At 38.3% G+C, this 19,916-nt stretch overlaps 1 protein-coding gene across 4 annotated transcripts in view; it reads right to left on the bottom strand.

Annotated features, from left to right (window-relative positions):
• Positions 1-19,916, bottom strand: part of pasilla (RNA-binding protein Nova-1-like protein passilla) — a 94,964-nt gene that overhangs the window by 39,820 nt on the left and 35,228 nt on the right. For all 4 annotated transcript variants that reach the window (XM_028316047.1, XM_028316046.1, XM_028316049.1 and 1 more), the window contains one exon: positions 7,106-7,260. In XM_028316047.1, coding sequence (XP_028171848.1) covers positions 7,106-7,260 — 155 coding nt within the window. The remainder of the gene's footprint in view (positions 1-7,105; positions 7,261-19,916) is intronic.

Genomic DNA, 19,916 nt, shown 5'->3' with positions numbered 1-19,916 from the left:
CCTATTGTAGAGTAGTATTCAACTTAGCCTGCCTAGCCTTAAAGTATGTATGCCACCTGGGGGCGGGTAGTGGAACTCGTATTTCATTCGTTCTATGCGTTTGGTTATATGATTTGCAGAGGTAAATTTTTAATTCGAATTCAATGTTTTTATGAATAAAAGTATGTTATTAAGGTGCAATCATAAAATTTTATTAAAAAAAACTGCATTTGAACATGGATTTCATTTGTTATTTGTTAAAAAATAATGAGTTTTAGCGAATGTTTTTCATTAATAAAACGCAAATCCATGAAACGATTATATACGACCGGTCACTTTTCGGTCTTCATGGAATGGACAAAATTACACAATTCGAATTTAGATATACGATCGATGATCAATTGTATTCATTGTCCATCCATTAACAACTTTACACAATCGCACCTCTGGATATTCAAAACCCCGTCGTAAATAATACATTAGCCAAATGAAGCGCAACCAGTAATCCTGGACCAATTTCCATCGACAGCAAATGTAGTCTAAGAGCCAGTGAACACCAGACCTACGTTATTTTATAACAGCTGAAAGTTTGTTAGCGCATGCTCCCAAGTCCCAACCTAGGTAAGAACGTTGATGGATCATTATGAAGTCTGGGTCATTGTGTACCGTAGCTGTTAACAGCTACCCTAAAATGATGGCAAGGGATTGGAACGGTCAAAAACTATCTGGCTAATGAGGAAACAACCTCTAATTATTTCCCAAATATAAAAATCTGCTTTTATACTATAGCATAACTTTTACGGTATTCATTACACTGTAATTCTACTTACGCCAGACCTACGGCGTTCTAGCTCTTAGTCTAATGGGAGCCGCCCGCCATACTAATCAACCTCGGCTAAGGAAAATCTTTATTTATGCACATAGTAATAAGGTGGCATTACGCATTCCTGTCGCATCTCCGCGTTCACCTAAGGCAAGGCGTAGGCATAGATCAGCAGCTAAGAGAGTTGAAAGGGTAATCTGGATTAGCCTTGTCAAGAATATAAATAAGTTGTGTTGAGGGGCTTTCACTCGCGTTGTGATTTAGAGAACGGTAGATACAGTCGATTTTTCTGATCAAATTCTAATTTTCTGCACAAGATGTGATTTCACATATGACACAATTCCATTGTAAAGTATAACCACAGAATAATAACACTACTACCGTACAGAAGCTTTACTTCGCGAAGGTATTTAAAAAAAAAAATGCTCAATGTCATTAACAATATGGTGTAATTTAGCCTGTCTCAAGAGTCAAGCACCATTTTGTTGACAAACGTCAGTGATCGGCACTGCGCCGAAGCTATAGGGCTGACTTCGGTAAAATGATGTGACGTGAGGTGCCAAACTATGGAAAATGGCGGAGGAAATACATGATTTAGCATGAATTATCATGAATAATATTAACTACTTATTTACCTATGTTTTTATTATTATTTAGGCAGTTAAATACTGCACAGTATTTAGTACACCATTTTCTTTATTTTCTTCCATCATACACAAGAATACGCGTGCGTGAGTCAATGTTCGCTCGTATGTGAGGCCTTGTCGAATAGTATCCTGTAGGTGGGCCAACGTGCGTGTTTTGTTTTCGATGTAAACTCGCGGAGATGAACAGGCCTGGTATAACTAAGATGGCTTAAGGGTCACTTCCCAACTACCAAACAAAGGGAGGCGTCTCCGTTGTTCAAGATCGAGCAAACAAAGCCGGCAAAGAAAGTCTAGTGTAAAATTAATAAAACTTATTTACGCGAATCCAATTTAGTCTTCTATCACTTAGGATTATTACATCTACGAGAAATTTGCATAAACATAGCGAAATACGCCTTCCCGTAACTTCCTTGCCATTAGTCCGAGACGGCTCGTCAAATACTTTGCCGGCTCCTTCATTTAACTTCATTACGCGTTCTGGAATATTACGGAATATTTACGCGGCTGTCCTTATCGAATAATAGGTTATTCGGCGATGAAGCGATTGGTGTCATCGATGTACACTTCGATTTTATTTGGAGAGAAAATTATCTTCTATCTTCTTCTCCTGCCTAGCTCTACCTACGTTCGTCACCGCCAAAAGACGTCCACTGTTAGATAAATAAAAAAAAGCGCTTAAGAATTTCCAGAACGACCCGTCTTGTGACCTGTCAGTGAACTGCTCCTGAATCGAATGTACCTACTACTACTATTTCTATTTATTTATATTAACCGGCAGACAGTGACGACTGAGTTTGTTGCGGCGCTTCTTCTCAGCACTTGCCAAATGTTGGTCTCGAAGCGCTGGTAGGGTAAAAAGATTATGAGACATGTAGAGGCTCCTTAAGAGCAAAATGACGATTTGTAAGAACTATTTATTAGTCTAAACAAATAAAGAAATTTTGACTTTGACTTGCACTACCCGCATCCAGAATCCAGAAACATCCCGCGACCTTTACTAGATTGTCGCTCATAGTCGTCGCGATAGGGAGCTCTTAGTTATTCCAAATTCAAGCTCCAACAGGAGGGTGTACGTGTAAATACCTAGCTGTAAATATTATGGTGTATAGAAATGTGATATTCGAATGCTAATTCAGATGCTCCACAAACACGTCTCCACTGGAATGAATAATATGTAGATCGAAAATGACTTAACTTATTATTTAAAAACTATTAATAAATAGCATGCTGTTTTGTTTTTAACTTTTTACCCGGAACACACAGCCGGCGCGTGCGCAACAGCATTTCGTGACAAAACAAAGTCAACGCGGTCGTTCGATATACCTACGTTAAATAAATTAAAATAATCTAACGAACTCTCCGTTATCGATACATCCCAATGGAATCCTTATGCAAAGCGTCGGAAATTATCAGTGCGGGCAGGGTTGCCTGTTGGTTATTTCCCTAGTTCGCAAACGTCCGGGACGGAGGCTGCGCGACGGGTATCGACACTTCCGGGGAAAGGATGTTTCTTTTACTACGTCTATTTAAAGGACAGTGAAAAAGGGACCCGAAAGGGTACACAATAAATACACTTTCTATACGGTGAAAATACCTAGCAAGATTTCAAAATTCTCTCTATACCGCTTTAGATGCAAGTCGTGGTCATGTATTTTTTTAAGCTAATGGATATTTAATTGAATTACTATTCTGCGTTGTTACCAGGGGCTCTACAATTCGAAACAGACATTATTATAAACACTTCAAACCAAATAACGTCCTGTCACAGACCATAATAGAAGCTTAACAAGTGATTATCCTTCTCTCTATTTGATACTGTATTTCTGTTCGTAACAGGGATTACTAAATCTTTTGTAGCAACTAACGAAAGTTGAATCAACATCAATTAATTAGCTTGTTATAGTTGTTTGCTGCTATTTTTATAAGAAATTGAATAATACTTTAAAACTACATTTTGAAAATCGTTTCAAGTGCCAGCCCTAGGCCCTATCCGGATCGCAATAAGGTTCAATTTGCGCCATTTACCTGCCCCCCACAATCATCTTCACCCAATGACGCGCATAATTTTGCTGATGAACGTCTGTTTTCAAGGAGATTGCTATTGGATAATGCAATCGCACTCAGTAACGTCTATTATTAAGACCGGGAACAAATACACAAAGTGATTTTACATATTATCTCTTTGTGTGTATCCCTTACGGAAAGGACTTAGAGGTTGCCCAAACAAATGTTTCGACAACCCAGCCTAGCCATGTTAGGGTACGCGCCGTGATAAAATATTAACGACGATTTTAGACGACAAACGTATGGGCTTATCGCGGCGCGTATCCCAGGCCTACAGGACAGACTGTCCTTGTGCTTGTGCCACAGAACGAGGAGAGCCGACCACAAATAATAGGAAATGGTTAGGACAAAGAAGAAGAGACGCGTGTATCTCGGAAAAATTGAAGACGTCAGCTTCGAGTGCTCTAGCAGAGTAAATACACAAAATTCGGCGCATTACCCCGCTAATCCACGCAAATTTTGTCAGTGTGTGCGTGCGCGCCGCATACGTATTGGCGCGCTCACATACAAACCGCTCTCGGTGCGTTTCTATGAAGATGACCTACTCATTTGTATTTACTCTGGCTCTAGCCATATCCACCATCAAAACATATTTAAAAGTTAGTCATGTAGCTTCTGGTTAACGTCAACTCTATCCAAATTGAAGTGATGCTCGCTTAGCTTCAGATGCCATAACTAGTCACGGAATGTAGTTGACGGATCATTACCCCATAAAAGGCATCGCGAAAAAGGGAGTCACATTTTGCGCAACATAGCGTGTGGTCTAGATGGTGTAATTGCCTTCATAGTTATGGAATGCAACCTAATTGTACCATTCGTACTCTATTGTAGTCAAAGGCAGACGCACTTAGGGTTGCCAGGCGTCCGGATTTAGCCGGACATGTTTGGCTTTTTAGGGACTTGTCCGGCCAAATATTGCCTTGTCCGGCGTGTCCGGCTTTTTATTTGGTTGCCGCGCCAGGCAAAAGTCGAGCCACAGAATCATATGAAGCGCACGCATCAGGATGTGTCTCGTCCCCCCCCCCCGTCACATGTCCGGCTTTTAGGGTAAAATGTCCGGACAAATGAAGCACAAAGTCCGGCTTTTGTGGTTTTGGACCTGGCAACCCTAGACGCACTCGAGTGATCAATGATTATGTGATTAATCAATTATGGTGGCCATTGGACGACTGATAACTCGTGATGGAACACTTAATTACAGGTACACTTATGTACAGAGCACTATAATTTGATTATCCTTTGACAATATTACCAACAGTGATTGTTTAAATACAATTATACCTTATTGTTTGTATTTGAGGGGTGGTCCATGTATGAATGTTTCTATTTCACCCACGAACATGATACACAGGAACATTCAACGTTTTTACATCAAAATAACATAAATACTTAAGACTCAAGGTGGAAGGTTTTTGAACTGCAAAAAATCAATGTCGCAGCTTATGTAGGCTTAGGTCTACTTTATTAGTGTTATATACGCAAATGCTTGGAACAACCTATACAAGACGATAAATAATATTTTTACTATTGCTTCATGCCGTCCGCAAATGAAGTTCTGTCTGGGCAGTTAGGTCAGTATGGCGAAATTCTTCGTGCAGTTGTAAGACTTGCAAGACGATTGACTGCTCCTAACCTCTGCTGTAACCTCCACCAATCTACGTATGTAGCAACTGCAGATATATGAGCAGTGAACAATTACTACATAACAATCCGTGTAACAATTTCCATTTCAAGCTGTCCATATCCGAATCCTCATCATAGAGAGAGCTCTGCACAGAATCTCATTGAATATTATTCAGATACACTTAATGCAAGTCCATATGCGTCAATACATTTATATCTTGATCAAATTCCCATTTAGTTAATTAATAACTTAAACTTGATTACTATCCGGCTCATAGCAATCACGTTAGCAGCGAATCATCAATAATGACGTGTGTGTGCTGTGTAACACTAACTTAGCTTCTATAGCTTGCGATGATTTTATCTACAAAGCGTTGTTCATATAATACATTTAGTTACTATCCTCTACCTAGATTGCCTGGAAGTGATCACTATCAAGCGATAAGACTGCTTGAATTGTACCGTTTCACCTTGTGAAATACCAAGTAATTATTCATTTCACTAGGTGCAATCAAAGTGTCTCTCTCTATTAATAAAAGAGTCAAATCAAGAGGGCGAACGCGTATCTTGATGATAACGCTATGTCCTACGTTTGATCTCAACCTCATCATCTTTTAAGTGAATCAGAGTTCTGTCTACTCTCAGTAAATAATTACTTATTCAAACGGCATTTAAAGACACTCAAGTTAGGAAGTATGCGGGAAGACAGACGCTGGAAATATAAAGTTCCAAAAGTAGAAAGAAATATTCACAAAACGTGGCAGAGCAAGAAAGACTTGTATACAAAATTTCTGGTTACGTAAAATTTAATAAATCCGTATTGGCGTGGAAAATATTAATACCAAATGCGGTACATATTTCATTGAGGTTTTTTGCCACCCCACGAGGACGTGCGAGCTTTTGATGCATAAAAATCATTTATGTGGAAAGATATGGGGCACGTGACAACTTGGTATGCGGTTCATAACCAGGGCAACATGTTTCAGGTTCTTATACCAGCCCTGTAAAGGGCGTGATGCGGCAACTTAATGAAAGGAAGAGAAAAACACGCTTAGCTGATCGTGATACTAAAAAAAAAAGGAAGTAAAAAAGAAATATACAGTTACTTATATGTTTATTAACCATATCCACCCTCTTATGTCGAGTGTAATCACTCACGAACAAAGCATTTACTTCCTACAACAGAACACCGCGTTCTTTGTTACATTCCCTTTAAGCTCCATCCATTACCGAAACGTTATTTAATGATTACAGACGATGCATGAAGAATTATTCGTTGAAAACAAAGAAGAGGTTGTATAAAAATCTCACATTTTCCTCTAGGTCTATTTAAAATACGGTTATGATTTGTATTTAGAGAAGAAAGAGCTCTGAGGAAGGTCATAAATCGTGGGCGGACCCTCGGCCGCGGGTCGGAGCGGCTGACCCGGTTACGTATCGGCCTGAATTTAACGAGCAAACTATGCCCCAAATCGCAACTAGCAAATCTCATTAAATTATAATTTACATAATTCTGCTATTTGTTTGTTTAGATACGCGAAAGGATGGTACGTGGTCAGGATATAGAAACATTAAAAACTGATAACCCAATTTTCATATCATTTTATTGTTTCCACCCCTTTAAAAGGTGACATCAGAAGATAGGTAACGAGTATTACAAGTATCCCGACGATAGCTCTGATGTCGATCGATTCCATTTACTACAGAAATCGGGCTTTCTAATGCAACAGAAGTTTAGTGAACTCTGACGCATAAATTATGTTTCTTACTCTACTTTTTACTTTACGTTACCTATGTACCTTACTACCTTAGCTCCGTTTTTTTTTGCAGATATTATATCTGTCGCTATTGCGCAAGTCAGCATCGTTATTAGAGTGAAATAAGCAAAAACATCCGAAACTTCGGGCAACGATGTAGAATTTAACCCTGTAGAAGTGCAGATTGGACGAAAGAGAAGACAAAAGCCTACCTGCTTGTCCCTGTCTTGCGGCATCTTAGTGTCCACGCCCTCGGGGAATGGCTTGACGAGCTCCGGCTTCTCCTTGATCTTGTCCATGATGAAGTCCAGCACCACCATGATGCCTTCCACGGAGCCGGTGATCAGGCACGCGCGCTCTGTTGTGCCTGTGGACAAAGAAAACTTCGCTTTAGGTTTTTGATTTAAACTCATCTTTGCCCTGTTATTGCAAAAATCTATATCAGAGGCTAAAATCATCTTTTACTAAAAATATGACTAGCTCAAGGTCGTGCCAAATCCTAAGATTAAGAATAAGAATGTAGCAGCTACACCCAGACAGCAAGATAAGCTAAGATGATTTACAGAGCATACCACGACCCGAAAAGTTTTAAAATACTGCCTGAAAAAGTCCGAGGACCGAAATATACCACAGGGTTTATGTAAAAAGGACGACCTGCGCAAACTCCAAAGTAAAGTCTAGTCTCGCTGCGTATGATAGGCAAACTAGTCGACGATGCTGTGTGCACAACAGGTTGAACAAAACCAAAAGCACCACAGCATTCCATTTCCTTTTGACAATGTGAGCTATCAAAGGAAAACATGTTCGTTACAAAAGAGCAAATTAATGGAGCTCACAAATTCTCATCGCACAGACCAAACAATATCAAGATTTCTTTTATATTAAGGGCACAGTCAAATGCATTACATGGTGTAGGTATTATTCCATGCGCATTTGAAACACAAGGCTAAGCAAATAAAATAAATTATCTTCAGACCTTAATAGCATCTAGCCAAAGCTAGATAATGCACTTTGTTCTAATAATAAATTAAATATAAACACTTGCCAACGGTCAGAAACGAAAGTGACAAACAAATAAGTGTTATGACATTGCCAAGAATTGGTTTCAAATAACGCGTGTGTCGCTACCTGAAAATATATCAATTACTAGGCTTTGACCGCTGTTCCGCCCGGGCCGCTCAGGGCGTGGGCTTCTGATTGACATTGACATAATTAATTAAGCTATCTAAATAAATGAAATCATTTAATCGGAAATAGAGAAATAGCCTATAATGACCGTTATATTGACATTTTAATTCATTCAATATTGCTGCTGTAAAGGGTGGTTTCTTAATTGATATAATCACCGTGTCAAGTCTGAAGTTTGATTAAACCTACAGAGCAGACCTGCATAAAAACAGCTGGTTCTCTACTCGTACATTGTTTTGCCGTAGGTTAAGCTTTTCCAAAGCGGTTCTGTGTCCGACAGGCACAGAGGAACGAACCACCCAAAAGGTTGATTAAATTCGAGAACAATTTCAGTTGCAAATTGGATAGTCAAGTTGGTGAAATATTGTTAGCATGTAAACTAGTTACAGTTTACAGCCCAGAGTAATCTCGGCCGGGACTCTTACATATTTGGGCTGGATAGTTTAAGAGTTCTACCATGAACGGGGCAGGGGTGAAATACATTCGTTGGGCTTTCGGCACTTGGGCAACTGTCTTTTGTCAACTTATTTTACTTTAGCGATATTGTAAAAACTTCTAAGGCCGACTTGCGTCCCTGTTTTCTAATGAATGATATGCATTAACCTATTTTCGATTGCGTAAAATAATGTTAGGATTACTAAAACAGTAAGTACACTATATTGCTCAGATTTATTTAATTCTTTTTTTATTTCTATGGTATGGAAGATATCATAAATCCTGTTGCTCATTAAAAACTTTTGATGCCGTAAATTCGAACCAGTGTTAATAAAACAAAAGGTCCGCAAATATTAATACAGCTTTATTTAATTCATCTTTTATGGCTTCAAGGTTTAATATGCATCTCATTAAAACCGAGATATTTTATACCATAATTATATTAATAACGTTAAAACGAAATTTTATTTAAATAATAACCAGGAAAAGATTGTAAAGGCCAAACGGTTTTGATAGTAGCCTTTTTAATCTTAGTAGTATTATTAATGCCTAATACATATTCTAAATGGCAACATAAATAATAAAAAAGTCATGCATTTGACAAAATAAAATTAACAGAAATTATCTTTTGGTAGAAATGTCACTTACAAGAGTAAACCATTTAATATGTGTCCTAATTTTGTAGTCAATAGGTTTGTTCTTTTTGGTGGCAGTAAATAACGAGCACAAAAAACATCGGCGATAAGTATCGACCTCTGACCTTGATAACGCGGCGTGGTCGGTGAATTATTTGGAGAAAGAACTAATGGCTTGGTATGAAGAAAACTAGTTTCTGCCCACGACTTCACCCGCGTGGACTTTGTTCACAAGTTTTAATCGCGCCTTCAGCAATAATAAACAAGTTCGTGAGACACCCACTTTAGATATTATTTTCATATAAGTATCCTCCATTTGAATGTATATTTACATTCTGAGTGAATTTACAAAGGCATCATTATTTGTTATATGTTATGTATAGGTTTGTATGTAGGTGGTTTCTAGTTGTGTATGTTGATGTGTTGTCTTTGCTGTCGCAGTGGGATGTCCTGTGATGACAGTGTGTAGTGTTGTTGTCGTTGTAAATAAATAAATAAAATAAATAAATAAATATTGGAGAGGGTCGTGCTCCTGCAGTGGAGACTAACAAAATGATACCTTTAATTTAACTTTTTATTTACCTTTAATTTTGAAAAGATAACCTAAATGTCTTTCTTTTCGCCCCCGCTTGTCTCTATACCAAAGTACATCAAAATTGGTTCAGTGGTTTAGGCATTAAATCGCTTAAACAAACAGATAAACAGTAACTTTTTCATTTATTTATCAACTGCTGGTAGACAAAATAAACAAATTTTAACTTATCTTTGGCACGTTACTTACTAATGGGTGATAAATACATATTATAATAGACTTATAGCCAATTTCAGGAGTGGTATTGTGCCATATTTTTCTATAGATGAAAAGCCTTTGTCCTGTATTGGAAAACTTACAAGCTCACTTATTTATCGGAAAACACATAAAATAAAGCTAACAGGGAAAAAAAGAGGATCTAAACTAAATTGCCCTTCCCAAGGCACCTCTACATTTCTCAAATATAGTTAACCTCTCCTCTACTTCGGAACAGCAGTTCAGTTGGGGTTAGGAAACTGAAGTGATTGTCAGCCTTTCTCTACATTCAGTGTAATGCGAGTGTAAGTCTAGTTAATTAAACAATCATTTGCATTAAACATACATTTACCAGCCGCAATCTCAAACAGGCGTAAAAAATGAATCTACAACGTACTCCTTATTATAATTCGCAGTCCCAAAGTGGCGAGTCGCGTAAAATCAATAGACGATGCGGGGATCGCGGAGTAAACAAAAATTAGGACGCGTCCAAATCGGGGTGCGGGTGCCGTCCCGTCCGCGGTCCCGGCACTCCCGGCTCCGGCTACCCTGAAGGGTTGCCAGATCCGAAAAAAGCATCTCCTCATTTGCATACACAGATACACTGTTCCTTAAAAGCTTTTACGTAAATTCCTTAACCCTGGTCTTTTCTGACCAATTTCCGTGCAAATCCTGCGGCGATTTAGCGTTCTTTTGGGCTTACCCAACCTTAGATGGTTACTAGTTTTCGGGATTTTATGAGCCAACTTTTTCTTTAAACAAAAGTATAATATTTAGCCTTCTGGCTTTCAGTAAATATTGTTATACACAAAGGTAGCTCATTATAATAAATATCTAAACCATTTTATGATTCATAAGAATAAGAATACTTTATTCAGCATAGAAAAATAAAATAAAAATACAGTACATATAACATTAAACTACAAGCTATGCTGAAGAGGCGTCCGCTCAGCTATATTCGCGACATAACAAGCTAACAAACATAATATTAATCTATGCAAGCTCTACTTAGACCTTAGCCGTAGAAGCGGTGCTGTTTTCAGCCGCTGAAAATCCTAGATTAGCCGAACCGTTTAAGAAGCCAATTAAAACAGTTCAAGCGTGGATTATGCGATAATAACATTAGATATTCAGCAGTCCAGCTTACCGATACCGATACAAGTGGATTTACGTAACTTCCCGATGGATAATGTTATCAAGCCAGCAAGCCCTATCCGGGCCGCCAGCGTCCGCTATTGATCGCTCCGCTCCGCACGCTCCGCAATGAATGGGACCTCGTCACGCGTTATTTGCGCCATTACATTTTATAGTTACGGCTATGGTTACAATATTTCATTCATAGAAAAAATGGTAGATGTGTTGCAATTTATTCTTATTGTGCAGAATGGAGATACAATCTGTCGTGCGGATATCGAAAGTGCCATTTTGGTTGGCTGCTTCCAGCTCCCCCGTGGAACTCGATTGGGTCGGCTCGGATCTTTATTTAATAAGAGTTTGAGATGTTCGGGGCTCGAATCAAAGAAAGTGGCAAATAACCTGGTAAATACCAGTTCAATATACATAACACTACAATAGCTACTGAAATATTAATACATTTATGGAGGACATTCAATACATTCAAATATTTCGTAGCATGTTCATTATTAAGACGAAACATGATATTCAAAAGAGATTAGATATTATTGTGATCTTTGTCATGGAATTTCCATAAAAGGATGGATTTCATTACAAAGATGAAAGAAGACATCTTTACGGAATTTTGATGAGGCACATCCTCACTTTCATTACAACACGACAGTTTTGTACAACAAAGTAACTTAAGGTGTTAGCGAGTTTATTCTGATACTGTTTTACATAAGAGAATTAAGTTATTTTCTAAATTTATTTTTGACAGCTATGGTAGGTAAGTCGGTTTTTCCTCATATTAAAAAAAAACTTAATAAATAATAGACAAAAAGGTGGAGACAAAAATGGCATACATATTCGTCTCGTAACATCTGAAATTGCTCAGTGCTCACTCTTGGAAACTAATTTGAAAAGAGGCTACGAATAGTGACTTGAGTTTCTTGCGCTGCCTCTTCTCAGCACTGACCCACATTATGGTTCCGATGCAGTTGTAGGTACTTCATGCACAAACTTCAAAAAGTTGTGTTTTTGATACTAGTTAAAATAAATTGTATATTAAAGGAGAATCTGAAATTGTATACGTTCGTAAGATGATTAAAACGGTAATTACCTACCGAAATCGTATCAGAACCGAGGCGTCACAACAACATGCTAAGTGTATTAGTATTCCGCTCGAGTAACCGAGGCATTAGGCAATTACAGACAATGGCGACGGTCGCGGCCGCCGAATGTTAAGTCAGGTGTGCGAACAACAATGGTGTTTATGGCGGAGACCTGCGCGATCGGGGACAGGTCCAGACTACGGGGACAGGTGCAGACTACGGGGACAGGTACAGACTACGGGAATAGTGCAGACTACGGTGATAGTTCCAGACTACGAGAACAGGTACAAACTACGGTGATAGGTACAGACTACTACAGACAACGGGGACAGGTACTGAATTTAATTTATCTTACTTAAGAATTAATTCAGCAAAATATACCTTTATGTTTATTATACTTAATACTTGCTATGCCCTTACAGGGTGCATGTGATGTACTACCCTACCATTTACCAACTGTCAAACCACACATGTAATGCAATAAATGATTTGATTTGACTACGGGAACAGGTGCAGACTACGGGAACAGGTACAGACTACGGACCCTATTTACCCTACGGACTAGGTTCAGGTTGTGGGATTAGATACAGCTGTCCCAGATCCTCAGTACTGTGACGTTCTCGCTATGAAAATTGATAATCTTGCACACAAAAGATCGGTTTACTGAACAACTATGTAACACAACTTTAATAAGCATTTTTTTACTTCTACTGCACCTGAACTTGGTTGTTATCCTAACCATATTGCAAATTTATGCCAATTGATGTCATACATTTTCAGAAAAATAATCTCGAAATGAGATAAGTACCCTAAAACGTATCGAAAATATTAAATAGGCCATCATACGGAATCTAATCGACAAAATGGGGATCTGCAAATCGGTTTCCAATCGAATAAAACGTCATCACAAACATTGATATACCTTTTTTATTTATGGTAGGGAAACATGGTATTATACAATCAAATGTTACTATTGATTCATTCAATATAGCTCTGAAACAAACAACATTTTTCCATATTCCAGCTTAAATTGCAGTCTATATAGCAGTCTATACCTGAAAACAACGTTTGGAACATTTGAATTGAAATGTGGAGATGTTTAAAGAAAACCAGACCGGTTTGTAATATTCCATTGGAAGCTCTTCACAGAAAACTGTGAGTATTTCCATTTATATTACCTGTTTGTTGACCATTATGTCCGAATGTGAATACAAACACAATAGATTTATAAGATTTTGTTTTCTAAAAACATTGTCCAGTCGTAGAAATCCCCAGACAACTAAACAACCAAAGCGACGAGGCAAATCGCAGATTAATTATACAGAGAAAATAGGGTTAAATGAAAAACAACAACGGGGGGAAGGGTGGTAGGCACTGATCAGTTCTCTTTTTGTGCGTTGGAAAACCCTTTCTCGCTGAATAAATATATAGGAACATTCAGTTGGCATATAGAACCTAATGGGTATGAATAAATATTAGGATTTATGAATATTCACAGATTCAATGATGTGAATGTGATGAATGAAAGCGGTTTGTAATTATAACTTAAACATTGACGTGCCAAATACAAAGTAAGTTGGAAATCTAACCGTCCAGCTCTACAACAAAAACGAATTTATACGAGAAATGACTTTTTAGGTTTTAGAATAGAATAGAATAAAGTTTATTTTGCTGCCACATGAATACACATACATACATAAAACAAACTTTTAATTAAAGATGTTCCATTTCGAATGACCATCTAGCATTCTGGCTAGCGTCCTTTGTCTTTTGGTCACAGCCAAAGAAAAGGGACAAAGGGCGCTTATGGCCCTTTAAATAACGTTTATTGTCAGTTGCTGCTCCATAATATCCCGTTTAAGGGAAAGGGCAGAACATGATACAATATGGAGTATCTTGCGAGGATTTTCTTTCAAAGACGCTAGGGGTTTTCCTTAACGATATTACAGACACTATCCATTAACTTATGTCACATCTCTGTATCAAGCTTTAAGGCAACTTATAATAAAGTACTTTAGCTATCGTAACATTAAGTGCTGAAGAGTTAATTAGTGTAATAACAAAACTCAATTACAGAACAGACAGCTCCAGTAAACAATAGCAAATAACGTAGCATCGGCCACTGCCAAGCGTAGGTTATGAGCTCACAGTGCTCACACCAGTCATCGGATTTTAATTAAACCCCGCCACGTGGCGGCTGACGCGACGTAACGAATGACGGCCGCTGCCAACAACGCCCATGGACTAGCTCGAGATGTAGTTTACACAAGATAAGTAGCAATAAAACAAGACAATCGTCAACATAAGTGGGATGTAAAGATATCTGTCCCATTTATAACTCAAGAAAAAGAACATGATAGTGATCTAACACACTATTTTACTGTTCTACTAAATAAACTAATTACACCGATAAATTTACAGAGCTCCAAAGTTTGGTAATATCTCAAGAATTCCGTCTAACTTCAATGCAAAAGAATTTTCGATTATCAGACAGCGCGATAAAATGAAGTGGACGACCTACAACTAGATGGCGCAACTGTACACTAAAGCAAATAATAATGTCAAGTTCAAGATAAGAGTCAGCTTGAAACGCCTGGGGAAAGCCAAACCATCCTATTGGAATAGTATCACAATAATGACGAAGCTTCAATATTGTTAGATCCAACTCCAGAACTAACTTCAATGTTGTTCTACCGAGTTCAACATTCAGGGCTGTTTTCATTACTCCTAATTGGCGAGAGCAGTCGTGATAGATTGTAAATCATCTTCAATGATAGGAAACAGTATAAATGTAATGGAATCTGATGCGACTGTCGTGAGTGACTATTCGTACAATTGTATATTGTTGAAATGTTGACGAGCTCCGTTTCAATTTGAAGCCCCATTTAGTTTCGCTGTTTTAGTCTGAACTCGCAGGTTTACGGTTTCATTTTTGTCAGATATTTTTCCCAATTTATTCCACAAGCGACATTCCATTGCGGGGAAATAAAGGAGGAAATGTTTGAATCTTTCCAACAATGCCGAATGAATTAAATATTCACCACACGTTTAGATATTCGAGAAACAAGAATAACAAGATGTCTTCTGCCGCGCACCAGAACCGGGTGAAATTATGCAATCCTCCAATGGCCATCTGAAACAACCGGTTCACCGGTCGTTGAGTAACTTCCCTTGACCTTGTATCACTGGCGTGTGACTTAAAAACGTAACGCTTGCAATGTAGCGCTCATTCTCGCCTGCAACTCGGTCATTATCATTTGGTATTTGTCCAATGCTGTGATAATTGAGAGCACTGGGCCAAAAAACTATATCTTGTATCTACTTAGGATCAGGTAGCGCGTTGGTCGCGTTCCAATATTTGTTCAATTGTAACACAAAGCCGTATTTGTAGAGGAGATTGGAACAAACGTTGGCGTAATAGGCCAGCGTACTAGCCGGCTGAATTGGAGAGCCGGAGCCGAGTATGTGTAATGTTTGTCGAGGGAACGTACTGCATCGCGAGGGTTTTGCGTTAGGTCAGCACAAGGCCGCAGTCATAACGAGAGATTATCACTATTATCCAATTATACACTGGCAAGTTATTGTAGAACTTCACGTGAAGATATTCTTGTTCAGATATTGCATGAAGGTACCTTATACGATTTCTGTGTAAATCTTTACGTATGTGTGTGGTAACGTGTATGGTATTTAATGTTATTTATAGGAACATCGTCTTGTCTCATTAAGTGATTAACGTGATCAATTTGAGTAGTAAAAATGTAGTAATGTTTTTAGCTCATGCACTTAAAAGATTTGGTAATCAATTAGCACATAGATACAATGTTTATTGTCGTTAATCGACCGTGGGCGATAAGGCCGGTGCTACAATCGATACACCGTTTCGGGCGTTGGGTACTAGGCACCGCCATTAACATGACAATGAGACGTGCTCGAACAGTGTGAGGCTTCATCAACCCGAACAAAGCGATGTTGGGCTTACTAAAAGTGCTCTAGTTTCAAGTTACCTACACAATAGTTCGGTGAAACATGATGGAAATCATTCAATAGTTGAGGGTCTTAAGACGTTATGAAGCCTTAATTGATCTATAAATTAAACTCTTCGATAGATTTGTTTTTATACGACAGTTTGCTTCTGTAAATGCTTTGACATCGTACTAGAACGTGCGGCATAAATTCGCCTAAAAAGTTTAAGCGCTTATAAAACTCTCATGTATTGTTTCTCCACGTCCAACCGCACACAACACAATTTACATTTCCATTCATAATAATTTTAAGCTTCGCACGCATTGTAGGGTTTCCGCAATAACGCGTCGCACTTGGCAAGTGAAACAAAGGACGACAAACCCTCGAACCCAAAGCAAATATCAGCTTAGTCGACAAATGTTTCGCTCCCTGGATGGCTCGTCCTGTCCCATCCTTTAGCTGGAGAAAGTTGGCACTTATCATCCCTCATTCGTAAAATATACCTTGGAGTACGCTTATCAAGACCATTTCATTTTCTACAATGACTTTTGAGATATTCCTTCCTTATTACAGGGAATAAAAGTAACGAAAATAAAAGTCGTTTCACAAATTAATTATCATAATAAAAATCTCGAGATTGGATTTACCGACGCAGTGATATTACTACACCTACAGCGAACCAAGTATATGAAATAGAATGTCTGGAGGGCATACCAAAGTAAATAACGCTGAAATAACAAAACACAAATAGGCAGCCATTTTCATTTCTGAAAACAAAAGTAACAAGGGTATTTCAAGAGTTGTTTCCCCCAATAACAAGATTTATTGAAAAATCGGCCCGGAGGGGATGACATCTTTTGTGAGGTTTCATATTAAATGAATAAAAATCTGCGGGTATATTACAAGATGTATCACAAATGTTACCTCCTTTCAGATACCTTCATCAAAATTTCCTACACGAGGATCATTCGTTCAAATCTGTAATAAAAAGTGGTCTGATAGAGGATTTTTGTTTTCTGTGTGTAGGATGTAAAAAAGTATTCCAAAGCCATGAAAAAACTGCAACAGGATTTGCGAAGCTCGTGACATAAAAGGATATGAGGGGCGTCCTATACATACTTTCACACGTATCCCAACAGATTGTATTGACGGATGCAAAGAGGATTGCGAAATACGGACTACGTTTTATATTAGATCACAATCACTTGTATTATCGACAGACAAATTCCATTTGAATGTGACTGAGCACTATCTTTCTCACGAGTATCGGTTTCCTTTCCTTAGTCTAAATCGAATCAAAAAGGTCAGCCAGTGCCTTTTTGGAATCGGAATCAAACCAGCAGGCAACACGATTGTAATATAGAGGCGGATGAAGTCCAGTTGTGCAATAGCTTGCATGATTGCCAGTTAAAACGACTTAATTACTTGTTTATCGACGACACTACGTCACGTGGCACTGCAGGCCATGTGCAGCGCTTCATTGTTCCATCTATCGATTCCATAATGATGTTATTTATATTATCTATAGTATCGATAAACGCTTGCGTTTACCCTGCCTGGAAGAACGATTGTGGTAATGTGGTAAATGAAGCGACGTTTACAAGCCCCGTTAATATTTTTACAGTTGAGTTTCTCTTCCTATTGTCTGTAATTACGGCACCCATTGTGCGATCCATTGTCAAATAAAAGACGTAATAGAAATTACTAACAAGTAATTTATGATTTTGCGGTTCAATGCGTCAAAATAATTTCCACGATTCAGTTCAGTGAATAAGGTCCCTCGTATTAATGCCTTCGCGAATGCTACAAACATTCTATTGTGAGTTTTTTATTACTAAATCATGCAAGCGAATTGTATCACGAATAGCGAATTAAGTTCTTAGTGGTTCGGGGGTCGTAAAAATGGCAGTATATCTAAATACGAATCTTAATACCGAGGCAACAAAGTTTGGGGCGTGTAAGGTGGTAATGAGTCGTACATTTCGCGGCGCATTCTGTTTCTGCCATAACTCTGCGCGGAATAAACATTAGTCCGTGTCGGCGTCTGCCGCGACGACACGCGACAACGCCTCTTACATAACGAACACAAAAACTCTGCATTGTTTAGGTAATGACACTTATCGTGGCTAATACGAGCGCGAAAAAGCGTTGTCTATGTCTATGCCAGTGTGTCAAGACGCATGTTTTGTTATTTTTGGGTCAAGGGCGGCGAGTTGGCCAGCGGTCGTTAATAGTTCTAATTTCCACCGGCCGCAAATGTCGGAGTGACAGAACGTGCGCTGACGCACTGACAGGCGGCATTCGCGCACTTTCGATACTTTTCCCGTGGTTATTTTTGGTTCATTGTCATTAAAATTTAGAGCGCCTGGCGTCGGGATGGATTTGATAAATTTGAAGCTTGGACCTGTCGATACCATTCATAAGATATATTTTTGACGCATTTAGAAGGAACCTTGATTTTGTGTCAATTGATACTACGGAAACTAATATCCCCTTCGAATCAGAAGGTCTATTAACATAGCATTTTTTTTAACCATTCCCGGTTTAAAAATGTTGCAGATATCGCGAGCCACCATATTTAGAATACTGCTGTATCATAGTCAATTGTTTCTTTCTGTTGCTTTCCGAGTTGATTCTCCATATCGATGTGAATGTTATTCATCCTTATTTTTTTACCATTAGAGTTAAAAATGCGAGTTGGGTCCAGCACTCGTTCATTGCAGGATTCTCGGATTATTTTTTCAAAAATATTTTTGGAGTTCATGTCCGATTTGAAAATAGAATTCTTGAAATATACGAGTATTTCCCCTGTATTGTTTGATGTAGAGCTGAATACTATGTATTCTGTATGAAACATGAATACTAGGAAATCTCTGTTTGCACACTTGAAATTCTTTTAATCCAAATGGTCGCTTTATTATAACTTGTATTTTTTTTTATCCACAACGAGGAAGCTCTTGGCCTGTATCTCGGCTGATGATAAGTGATGATCAGGCCGAAGGTGGAAGCGAGCTTCACCCGGAATCCTCAACCACGGAATTATAAACTAGTTCAGTGATATTAAAACTCAGAGATCCCTTTGCGGCAACATTAAATTTTGTCCTCATCCAGCTCAAATGTACGAATATTCGGAAGCCCTTAAAACTAAGCGGAGGGAAGTCGTAAAGCGGCACCCGTTTTGTTTCAGTCTCAAGACAAAAGCTCCGTTTCATATTTATTTATCAAAGTTTCGGTATTAAGTGTGCTCTGCTCTGCCGTCGGAAACTAGAATCCTTGTCGGGTCGAGTTTCAAGTTAAATTGTAATGGAGTTTGGGGTGCGATTATTATGATTAATTTATAGAAACGTGATGTTAAATCAAACAAAGCTCCTGTGTTTGCTAATTTCGAAGCGAATACGAAATGTTTCGGTAAAATGTAGTTAATGTAAATAATTAAATGTAATTTGAAGTTAAGACAGTTATTTTAGCTGTAAAAGGTGACTAGGTTTTAAGCTCATATAACTGGTAACATTTAGTTTGGCAAATAAATAAATCTAAAACTTTGTTGCAATTTATTCAAATTGTTTATTTAGGCGAGGCTATGATTACAAATCGATGTGAAACCATATTTTGTGAAGGAGATGGCATATAAAAATTTTGCTAGCTTATCAATAAACACGTTTGATTAACCTTTAACCGACGACGTGAATTTTTTGTCACGCCGTCTGCTTTCACACCCGTTTCGCGGTATTTTTTTACAGACTACCATCTTTTACAAAATTGTATGTCCTAATATCAATATATCATT

This window comes from Ostrinia furnacalis, unplaced genomic scaffold (genome assembly GCF_004193835.3).
Source record: "Ostrinia furnacalis isolate ACB-3 unplaced genomic scaffold, ASM419383v2 OfSCF5405, whole genome shotgun sequence".
Taxonomy (NCBI): domain Eukaryota; kingdom Metazoa; phylum Arthropoda; class Insecta; order Lepidoptera; family Crambidae; genus Ostrinia; species Ostrinia furnacalis.
This window is presented reverse-complemented; position numbering and strand designations above follow the sequence as displayed.